This window comes from Neodiprion lecontei, chromosome 5 (assembly GCF_021901455.1).
Source record: "Neodiprion lecontei isolate iyNeoLeco1 chromosome 5, iyNeoLeco1.1, whole genome shotgun sequence".
Classification (NCBI taxonomy): Eukaryota; Metazoa; Arthropoda; class Insecta; order Hymenoptera; family Diprionidae; genus Neodiprion; species Neodiprion lecontei.
The window spans coordinates 32,261,168-32,273,477 of record NC_060264.1 but is presented as its reverse complement, the minus strand read 5'-3'; the positions used below and the strand labels follow the sequence as shown (position 1 = coordinate 32,273,477).

Genomic DNA, 12,310 nt, shown 5'->3' with positions numbered 1-12,310 from the left:
GGGAATCACCTATTTTGCGCACTAGTTTCGCAATTTACTATTCTTGTTGTGTGTCATCGTTTCATTATATTTACAAATAGTTTTTCAATTTTCCAATCCGCGTAATGAAAGAATCACATCTTTATACAAAGTGAATAGATAATGGTGAAGAGCGCATGCGCTAAAATTCCACAGCAAAAGCAGTTGTTTCGTCAGGTTGACCAACCGTAATAAGTTGAGATGATAGGTCGCCGCGATGTATGTAACCTCAAAAATGTAGGTCGTCCTGACCAAACAACTGCTTTTGCGCCTAGATCTTGGCGCATGCGCGTTAGACTATTCAACCGTTAGCTCCTCACTCCGTATAACTACAGAAATGGTAAATATGCAATGGAGCGCGTTCAAGTTTCGTTCTTTTGCACAAGGTAACGTTTGATTGAACGCTTGAAAGTCGCAAAGATATTATTACGTGCCACAATTTTTTACGTAGGTACTTACTCTGAAATAAATGGTAGACATAATAGGTTGCTGTAGAGTGCATGACAGTACAAAAGGTTTGAAATTTGTGAACCGAGTAATCACGCAAGAAACATCGACTTTGCACAATAATGACGACCAGAGTCGTGCACCTATTATAGTCTTCTATTCATAGACTTATATATAAGTATATATATTTATGACAGGAATTTCACTTCACACTGTATAGACCATATCATATCACAAAGGTGAAAAACAAGCAGAGTTTCTTGTTCCACCTATATATATATGATTTGTATACATACATAGACGAGCATTGAAAATAATTTGGACGTGTCACACATACGCAGTCGGTAACCTCGTTCATTCCGATTTTCATCGGCACAAATTTCATCCGCCCAAACTGCGATGACTCGTCGAGTTCAATTGCCGACTTCAGTTAAGCCGCAGGTTAAGCTACCGACCCATTAGGCCGTTTTGATGCATCCGGTGGCGAACCGCTTGGGGACAACAACTTTGGAATTTCCGATAATTGTGAAGTACTAGACGATCATTGGTGATAATGACGAACAAGTAACTGTTCAGGATTCAGGTTGTTGTGTGTAAGGCAGTGTACATAGAAAGGTGCAGGCAGGCATCTTATTGGCATCGACTTCATTCGGATCGTATAATAATGGTACGGCTCCTCCTACACAGTGCTGTGTTGTTACACAAAGTGAATAAGGAGGGGGAAAAAGAAGAAGAGAGAACGAAAGCGATAGAGAGATAGAGAGATAGAGAGAGAAAAAGTGGACCGTTAACCGATTTAATCCTAATCTCATAACCGAAGACCGTGTAGTGCTTATATAAGTCGAAGCTAATTGCAGCAGCGCCATTTGATTTATTTCACCGTGTCGACCATGGACGAGGTGAAGGGCTCACACGGTGTTTAAAGGAAGCGAATTAACTCTCCTGGGAATCAAGGTGTTTCCATTTTTTTTTTTTCCTCTTCTCCCTACTTCGTTCCTTCGCCATGTTTTCTACTTGAGCATAAGACACGGCGGTAGGAGGGAAAACTCGAAAGCATCAAGTCGTTCGATTAATTATTGGAATGTCCAGAAGGATACTTCCTGTAATCTCGGTCCGAATTCCAAGACTAGCATAGTTCAAGTATAACTCTAAACGAATGACTCGAAGCTGTTCCGCGACTTCGAATTACGTCAATTAGCTCGAGTGAAGTTTTACATGACTCAAAACGAGTTTCAAGCTATCGTCGTTAATTTTATATCCCGCAAATTCTCGAAGGAATGAAAGTGACTTTGAATATTCCGAACGACCTTCTTCTTCTTCTTCTTCTTCTTCTTCAAGTTTAAGAGACGCTACGGAGTTTCTCCTATACTATGAAAGTATGAAAGTATGGGGAAAAACTCATTGAAACAATTTGCAGCAATTCTTTTTGAATAACGTATTTTTAGAGTACAAGTGAAGAATGAAACAGAACCCTCTCTTCACATCGATCAGTATTTCACATTCAATACAGTACTTGAAATTTGTGTAATAACTAAAAAATAGATGAAGAAAAATTTGTACATAAATTCCGACCAGTTTTTTCACTGAAATTCATAACGAGCATGAAAAAACTTTCAGTCCCGTTATATAAAAAGGCAAGCTCATCTCTATTTTTCCCCCGATATCACAGTTTTCGATTTTTTTTTTTTTTGTTTGTTTCTCACTCCTCCGATACACATTAGTACAACTTTTCTGAACCATCACGATCCCCTTATTACTGTAGACTGTCGATACTTTCTAAACAAAAGAAGAATTTCGAGGGTGGGTTGAGTCGGCGGATCATTAGCGGATATGAAGTAGCGTGCAAGTTCGAGCATCGAAGCATCATTTTTCCGCCAACAATAATAAAATATAATTCAACTAATTTTATTGTACAAGATAGAGAGTTTCGAAGCAACGGTTCGGCAATCAGGAACGTGTATACTTAATTTGTAACATCGTTTCGAGGGAAAATTATTCAGCTACCTGAAACGGCAGGTATAATACACCTGCCGAATCGTTCGTCCGATTTCCAGTCTCGCTCTCTTTTTCCTGCGTCTTACGTATTGTGGAATTCTTACGATCCGGTGGGGGAGACTCAATAATCTCAAGTTCAATCTGAAGATACTCGAGATTGTTTTGAAAGCAAAGAGACTGGGAAAGCCGGAGACGCCAACGAAGACAAATCGGAACCCAATAAAATCAGGCCTCAAATTCCGAACACCAGTCGTCTGATATTTCAATCTAATATACCTACCTACTTACCCGAGTCAAAAGAAATTCTCAACATGCCAATAAACGTTGAACTGGTTGTTCGACCCTCTTTTTCTCTCATACCCTCTTTCTCTCTCTGTCCGAAGATGGTGAACCGGGAATAAGAGATGGCAAGAACAAATGATGGCGGTACGGTTAAAGCGGTTTAACCACATATCGGAGAAAGGTAATGAACGTCGTGTATTGTATACGGCACGAAAGCTTCGCGTACTGCATAATACAGAAAATATCGGTAAGGTGATCGTGTGGAAGTGATCGGTGTAGACCAGGGGGAATTCCTTACGCCTCTGATTTGGAATTTAGTGGGAATGCGGAGCAGTGAAAGGAGCTACAGACTCATGAATATGCGATCCGAGGCCCCCCGAGGACAGAAAGACAACGAAACGAGCTGCAGAAGAAGATGATATAAAAGGAATAAGAAACAGCCGAACATAAGAAGAAAGGAGAAAAGAGGTATAAAAAGGCACATACAGAGTATCCGCATAAGAAGACCCGAGCCCGGTCTTTTCTCTCTTCGTATCTTCCTCTATATCCAATAATTGATTCCTTCCTCATTTCGTTTTCTTCTTCACTTCGAGACACAGCATAATAGCATTCTTCTTCAGTACCATTGAAACCATATTCATTTGCAATATATACACGTATAATGAATATAGGAAAGAAAAAATGTCCGAGAATCATTTCGCGCTCTTCATTTCCTGATCTGATTCATTCTCCGGACTCCGTATGGTGGGGAAAATCAAAAATACTATGGTAACAAAAGTTCGGTGATAACCTGACTGACGTTCATTGGCCGTTGCTTGCTACGCTCGAGATAATATCGACCGTCCTGCGCGGTGCGCCGAAGTGAAGCAGGTACGACACTTGAAGGGTGTCGAGAGGTCCCGTGTAGGTGACCCGGTACCTGCTGCAGGATGCCCGATTATTGACCCTCGTTGCGACGCAGTGACGAGCAATATCGTTCGTTCCACTGTGAATGATAACGGTGATAGCCAATTGTAGGACAGAGAACAACAGCGATTTCGAAATGTTGATACTAAGAGAAGAAGTTCGACGTTGGTTTGGTTATACTTGCCAACCGTTGGGAGAAATTTCAAGTGATTTTCGTCACTATCTGAGTTCATGTCGACCTAATACTATCTGGTCTCATTCTGACACTATCTGATCTCAATCTTGGTACTACCTGATGTCGATCCAGCACTGTCTGATATTACATTCATGAACTAACGGTAAAAATTGTTCCATGGTAGTCCGTACCGACGAACACTAGATGGTGTACAGTGAAACATCGTTAAAAAATTCAAGGTCATTTCCAAGTTATCGGTGTTATTCAAGGATATTAAAAATGGAATATTTCTAGGGGAAAAGAAAAATTCACGGATAGTTTCCAGGACCATTAGACACCACTGACACTACATTTTTTCACTGGAGGTATACACGCGAATTAAGAATCAGAAGATCAAGATCCGAGTAATTTCAACAGACGGTTAACCCCTTGTAGCCCAAAATCATAAATTTTAAAATAAATAGCATTTAAGGACTTGTCATTAATACCTTCCGTATGGATTTTGTAGGATCTTATTTAGTTTGTTACAGAAATGTCACAAGGGGCTACAAGGGGTTAAGTTGTTGCGGCAGTCTGACACTCTGATTTCGAAGAAACTCCTGCCAACGACACCAGTCTTCGTCACTTGATGTCTACTGAATTAATTTTCTTTACCTTTTTTCTCTCATACAACCTCTTTGGTTCGAGTGGTGCCACTAAACCGCCAAATTCGGCAATGACGCTTAGCAATGAAACTTGATACCTGTAATTCTACGCACTGACATTCCTCGGAAGTAATGCAGCTGTGTCGGAACAATTTACAATTGATTCACTGATTCATCCGCGTTATAGTATATCGCTACAGTAAATCGTGGGAAATTCAGATCTCACTGTTCAGGTGGATATACTTGACGTACTGTACATCTCGAGACGCCTGTCATTGGTAATATACAAGAAATCGGCCGCAGGTGCGAGTAGAGCTGCAATTGCAAGGCAGACTTCGAATACCATAACAGGTAAGAAAACGCGACGGTCTGTCCTTCGCCGGATCGAGCAAGGATCACGCACAGTCAGCTAGTGTATTTCTTTGATACCGTAAGGTATTGCTGTAGGCAGGTATTACAGTGATGATGTAGCCTCAAACACCGCGTCATGAAACGACCACGTTCATCGATTTTGCCTAATTTTTACTTGTACAGAAGAACATGGCGAGATAACAAAAACAAAGAACGCGTGTCGAAATTTGAAAGCCCGACTCCGTGGCACGAGAACGACGAGTTCAGAAAGAAACAACGCCAACTCAGAATAAACGAACAAAGCAAAGACTCACCGTAAGAACGCACTGATGACTCGGCGATATGAAGTCCAATCCCCGCTGCCCGTGCCCGGCGAAGCAGTGTTGAATATTGGACATGAACTTTCTCCTGATGGCTTTTAGGGAGTAGACGCAGAGCGCGGACCTGGAGGACGGTCTGTTGGTGGTGGCGTTGCTCTCGGAGAAAACGGCGAAGAGTACATCGTCCTGAGCGGTGATGCCGAGGTGCCCGGCAAGGTCGGATCCAGCCTTGCCGGCGTAGGCTGCTTGGACGAGGTTGTACTTCCTGAGCTCGTTCGTGCAGTCGATCGGTATCTCGGTGTACGAGTAGTAGTTCTGATCGTCGTGACAGACGCGCACCAGCTTGGATATGAACTCGCTTCCGGTGGCGGTGCTCTTCGGCTGAGTGGTGAGGAAGTAGCTGAAACCCTCGCTGCTGAAACCGTGCACGTAGTTTATGGGGAACCGTTCCCTGGCCAAAGAGTTGACGAACATTCTCGTCCCGGTCGTCACCGCCGTCTCGGCGATCACGAGCATCCGCTCCTTGTCCAGCGACCTCGAGCTAACCGCTGGGACTTCGGACCTGTACGGCGAATTCGCTGTGTAAGTCACGCCGACGTACATGACCTGGGAGACCGGCGGATTCGGGGGACCCGGTGCGATGAAGGCCACCGTCGACGCGGTCGCGTTATTGGCGACGACGGCCTCCCGCACCTCCTGAGCAACGTCCGATATGTTGTGGAGATTTCGGACCGTGCACATCCCCTGGAACAGACTGCCGCACGATATCAGTCTCGTGGTCGTGTAGTCGATGACCAGAGCCTTGTTCACGTTGTCGGTCAGCTTCTTGACCACGCCGGCGGGACAGTCGATCATCGAACAGTCGTTCGAGTCGTTCTTCGGTCCCGTGACCTCCTTCACCACCAAGTCCAGGTCCGGCGACAGCTGGTACAGACAGTTCACACCACCCACGAATACTCTCCCCGTGTTCTTGTCCACCACCAGGTGGTTCAGACGCTCGACGTCGGGGTCGGCGAACGTGTGCACTATGTCGGCGGGCGTGCTCCTCGACGGCCTCATCGACGACGAGAGTACCAGCAGGGCGAGCAACGCCCTTGTTCCTCGTGGTAACATTCTCACACGCTCACACGTAGTCTTGTGCAGTGACGTCCAAGAGACGCCACCACGTACTTCTGTTCGAGACGCCCAACTCGCGCAGGGAATTCTCTCCTTCTTCTTATCACTTTGCCTCGCGCTCAAGACTTTTCCTCGTTTTTCTTCGCCTCTTCAGGTTTTCACGTTTCTTGTTTACCGTTGTTTCACGATTTTTAGGCCTTGACGCGGTTTTTATCGCGCCGATGATAACGCCGTTGGTTCCTGGAATCATAAAAATAAAAAGGCCCATTATAGTTGTAAATGATATTTCTCATGCGGTATTATGATTTTAGATAGTTCGGAAGGAGATAGTTAGGCGTAAGCGAAACACATGACGTGATTATATTATACGTGCAGAAATATTAGACTTGAGCGTCAGATTCATTCTACAAATTATAGATAATTGAGAGCGGAAAAAGACGTTCTTTTTATCACCCCAATGATGATAAACTACCTACACATATACTTTCATGAACTATGTGCACAGAATGGTTCTGTGAAGCAATCTTTCTGTTAAGAATAACAAGACGTGATTCATGATTCCGTAAAAAAACAAATATATATATATATATATAAATATAAAAAATATATAAAAAATGTTCATCCATAAGGTATAAAAGATTACAAGCATGCTGCGTACAAGTTAATACACGTTCGAAATCGAATTATTATATTCGAAGAAGGAAAATAATAATAACGTACGTAACGTCGTGAATTCGATCAATCATCAAAGTTGTAGAATGAAAAAGTATTCAGCAGAACTCCCGACGTGCATACACGTATATTAGAAAACGTGGGCACCCTCTTCCCTTCCTCTCTTATTATAAAACAGCTCTCAAGATTGATGTGACAGCAGTTTGGCACACCATACAAACAAATATATATATATATATATATATATATATATATATATAGGTACGTATACACGTTGCTTGTATAGAGATCGTTTTACAATTAGATCAGGCTTCACATCGTACGGTTTAAAGTTCAATATTCAACCAGTTCCCCAAGTTGACTTGTGACTCCCGCCCTTATATGGTACACACATCCACCTTCACACACATGATAAAGCTCTGACAACACACAGTCAAACACAGCGTGGAGTAGTAACGTATTTAAGTGTCGGTATATAAATTGTCTTAATTTGGTTAAAGTGGGCAGTGAATAATAGACGTATAAAAAGTAACAAGCCCAATGATTTGTAACTCTCGCTAGGTAATGAGTGCGTTTATGTATATACACATTATACAGATTATAGCATGAGAAGGAACGTTGAAAATCGCGCATGATGCGAAGATCGCCCATTTTACTGCCCATAACTTTGTTATATATGTAATATTATACAAGATTTCGCTTTCAAAATTCCCCAACTTTCCTTCGGATAATATAAGGTAAAGGTTTTTCCAAAGCAGTCGTTTGTTTCACTGTACAGTCATATAACGTAAAAACGAATTTTTTCTTTTTTCCTAATTTGTATGAAGAGCTTTTTCTGTTCTCATTTTATAAGTATACCAATACTTCCAAGCTTGCTTTCATTTCTTTCTCAATCTTATGTACAGCAAGATATACATATACATGTATACAATGCGCAAGCATACGTGTAAACGCATTTCGTTACACACATCGTGTAATACTAACTAATGCCGCAAGGTTTGAAATTATTTCCGCTCAGGCATGCGATTAAAAGAAAGAGATATAAAGATAACTACACAATACGCGTTCAAGTGTGTAATAGTAACAATACGCATAGGTATAGGCGTACGGATTGCGCCGTATGACGTCACAGGACGCGAGGTAGATTTCACGAACGCGGTGCGGGTTCCGAATGTGTATCGCGTGTAAGCTGACACTTTGATAACAACCTGCGGTGACGTGGAATGGAGAAAGAGAGGGAGGGAGAAGAAAAAATGGTGAAGGAGAGGTTAGAAAATCGTATGGAATATAATAGGGGGAAAAGAAAGGAGGAACGACAGGAAAGAGGAAATACTTGGTAAGAAATTTCGTCGTGTGACATTCTGTCGGATCGCATATTACACCTTACGTATGCATGTGCATAGACTATTTTTCCCAGTATAACTCTTCCCCGAAGCGCGAGTTAATATTTCAAAACTTGCCCCACCCCGCTTCCTCGTATGCACGGAAGGTATACAGTATACAGCGCCAAACGGGAAGTGAAAAGAGAAGACGTATTTCTTATGCAGCAACATCGAGGGTAGAGAGGAGGAGAAGAAGAGAAGCGTCGCGCAAAAATCTATGTATGTTCTCAGGGGTAAAAGAGGAAAGTAAGGGAGAAATCAAAGGATGTCCACCTAACCTAACCTAACCTAAGTCGCATTAGATCTAGGAAAATTCCGCATTTTGTAGGTTAGTCGGTCCTTGATCAGTTCAATTCATATTTTACCATAATCGAAAATTAGTTTTTTAGCTCTGACCAGAAAATCTATAGTATGTGTTGCATTTTTTTTTTCTAGATTTTTTTGTGTCCGTTGCAATACATTGATGGCAACGCAATGATAAATTTATGTTCAGACGTTACTTATCTGGTGAATGAATGTGGTAAAGTAGTAAACTAAGCAAACAGATTCAATGCTGCTATAACCAGAAAATATAGGTATAATATAATAGTATTAAGTGTGGATTCCAAAACTAGCTGGCAGCGCTAAAAACTCCCTAGAACAGAGGCAGAGCTAGTGAAGAATTCGGCAACGCAAAGGAGATATAATGTTATTGATAGTACTGAGAGATTATTTTGGAACACACCCTAAGACAAAATTTCCTACAACTGTAACAATTTCGCAAGATTTTTCTATAGTGACTATAATATGTTCAAATTTTCACTGTGTGGCCAAATAAAAAGAAACCAGACCTAACCTAACGAAATCTAATACGAGATTAAAATCCGTAAAGTTGCATTTTTAGGAAAAATAACGTTTTTACGGAACTTGAAAATTGTCTGAAATCAAGTACCATAATATTTACGGGATTTCAACTCCTCCTTCGGAATAGTGATTTTTTGTTTCTAGATTAATGGTTACCAACTCTTCAACCTCATCGTCAAACGGTATAGAAGCTACCAACTTGAGCAGGGTAGCCACAAACTTCACGATAATAACGAATAAATCCCTAAGAAATTATTCCATAGATACAATTTACGAACGCGTGATAAATCATACGATAATCATCGCGTCTAAGAGTTGACTAATAATACAGGCGTGACTATTAAACAACCTGATTCAAAGGCAGAGTTTACATCGTCAAAGTCCTATAGATATGTACGGGCGTGTGTGTGTATACGGAATATAATCATATTACACGTAGCAATTATGCTTATGTTATACGGACGACGACGAATGATTCAAAGATCAACTAGAGAAGAAGATGGTTTACTATAGAGAGAGTATAATATACCCGAGCGGGAATGAACGAACGAATGAAGACAATGTGTGGGACACGTTGTGTTCTAATAATAGAATTCTCGATATCCTACACGACTATCGTCCAAGTTTCTAGGCTCTAGTTTTCTTTTCTTTGTTTTTTTTTTTCCTTACCTCAAAGTTGATGCAACTTTATTCGTTCCTAAGTAAGCCATGGACTATAATATACATAAGACGTATGTGCTTTCCGTTTGTTTTACCAATTCTTGTACACTTCGTCGCTCACTGCAATTTTAAACAGCTTATCGCAAACATTCCCAAAAGTGTGGAAATTAATATGAAAGTGAAAAAATAAAAAAAAATTTAAACTTAACTCGGCAGTTGTTTCGGTACGACGACGACGACGATGATGATGATGATGTTGATAATGATGACGATTTTTCACGAACCCCTTGCGTACACTTCAACGACACAACGACGTGCCCTTAACACGGCAGGGGGGGGGGGGGGGGGGGGGGGGTTAATGAATCTAAATAACCCCGCCTTGTTCGTACGCATGTACACACAATTAGAGAGTCAGCTGAAAATTTAGATTAGGGACCCAAATTTGTATACACCGGTGAGTTTATAACGGGAAACGTTACAACGTTTTACATCGTAACATATGAAAAATGTTCATTGTTCGGTCGTTGTAAAATGGTAGGAACGAAATGAAGAAAAACATTGTTTTTAACCAAAGTACATAACGGGTGGATATTAATTATTTTAATTATCGTACGTAACGACGGGTTTCAACTTTTTATAACATATATATATACCATATATATTATATATATATATATGCGAACGAAAAAACCTTCACCACTGTGACGATCAAAACTGTACTGCGAGCGAACTGATTGTGAACACGAATCTATTGCTACAATCCTGTACTTCCATGCATACATCATACACACCAAAGCCGGTTACACGGTGTATCTCATGCAAGCTAATCATCGCGTGATATGAAAGTAAGTATGTGTACGAGTGCGAGAGACGACTCATCGCGTAAGGTTAAAGTTCAGATAAAAATTTTTCTTTCCATCTCTCTCCCTCTGCAATTTAGAGATTTATCCTTGTAATACGTATAAATAGATATACGTACATATATATATGTATAATTATACATATATTATTTGGTACAAATTAACAAACAAGATCCATGCTCATACGGACCGCTCGTAATCTTACAAAGTATTATTATCATTAACGATGTAGAAAAATTTAAAACGTAACAACGGTTTTTTTTTTATACGAGCTGTCGCTTGATACTAATTGTTGACCGAAAATTCGGATTTTATAAACAAAGATTCAAAAATAACCTACATATATTGTGTTTTATGCTTGTAATTATTATTATTATTATTATCATTCGTGTAAACTAAAACTGTCATATCTTTGTTAATTTTTCGCGATAATTACATATATTTACGTACATTATTTTGCTGTCGAGGGAGAAATTATTATAGACAAGATAAAAAAAAAAAAAAAAAAAACAAAGTATGAGATTTTTCGTGATAGAATAAGATGAAAAAACGATATACATGTATACATATATGTAAGCTTATTACAGGTATATTTGAAACGTGACAGACTGCAATCGAATTTTCGTTTACAATTTCGATTTATAAGTAATGAAGTAATTAACAAATACGATTAGGTATCGTCGAGCTGGAGGTAATGTAGATATTTAATACAAGTGTAGAATTGTTGCCCCGAAGTTGTAATAATATTCTGTTGTAAGTAAGCGCTGTGCTTGTTTGTAATTATAAACGGATATGCTCGTTGTTGTGCGACGAACGGTACTTTTATAATTACACTGGCGCTGAGCCGAAAAGGCGTAATGACAATCAAAAAACAAAATGCAAAGCAATTGCTTAAACAAGCCGAGAAATAACAAAAAAAAAAAAACGAAAGAAAAAAAGAAAATGCAACGAAGAGAATTATACTCACTGCATATAACAATATGCGTGTAGTTATAATGAAAATGCACGTGTATCTAATTTCAAACAGGTATAAAAAGTTATAATTATTACACATACGTATTATATACCGTATAAATAAATACCTTAAATAACAACCTCCTCCTAATTATATGCAAACTATTTACAAGTTGCAATGTGTGAATTATCATATGTATACGTCAAAATAATTCACATCCGAATGTCTTCGTCGCAGTTTTCGTTATTACTTTATTTTCTAATCAATTGTAATTGCGAATACGCGGGAGAAATAAAACAACGAAAAAAAAAAAGAGGCACATGTAATACAGTTGATTAAAAAAAAAATCACCGTCAAAGATACTGTATGTACGAGAAAAAACGAACGAGTAAAAATTTATTGTAATAATAATTTGTTTATAGTTTTCCCTTCTCAACTTCTCACCGCCAAATTTTAAGGTACGCTGCTGCGCAAGGGGGATTAAAAAAATTTCATATCGCCTCTTATTCGCTCGTTGTGTCGGCATATGTATGTAAATAAGTACCCATGATCGTGCGTTGCGTCGAATGTACGTGAAACTTGCGTGAGTTTGTAATGTTGCAAGTTATAATAATATTGCACGTTACGTGATTACATGTAATAATACATTACACATATAGGTATATAATACACAATATGTGTGTG

The 12,310-nt window shown here is 39.8% G+C and overlaps 1 protein-coding gene across 3 annotated transcripts in view; it reads right to left on the bottom strand.

Moving 5' to 3' along the window:
• Nucleotides 1–12,310, bottom strand: part of LOC107217144 (plexin-A4) — a 68,394-nt gene that overhangs the window by 40,374 nt on the left and 15,710 nt on the right. For all 3 annotated transcript variants that reach the window (XM_046740626.1, XM_046740627.1, XM_046740628.1), the window contains exon 2: nucleotides 5,133–6,494. In XM_046740626.1, the coding sequence (XP_046596582.1) occupies nucleotides 5,133–6,251 (1,119 nt within the window). In that variant the 5' untranslated portion in view covers nucleotides 6,252–6,494. The remainder of the gene's footprint in view (nucleotides 1–5,132; nucleotides 6,495–12,310) is intronic.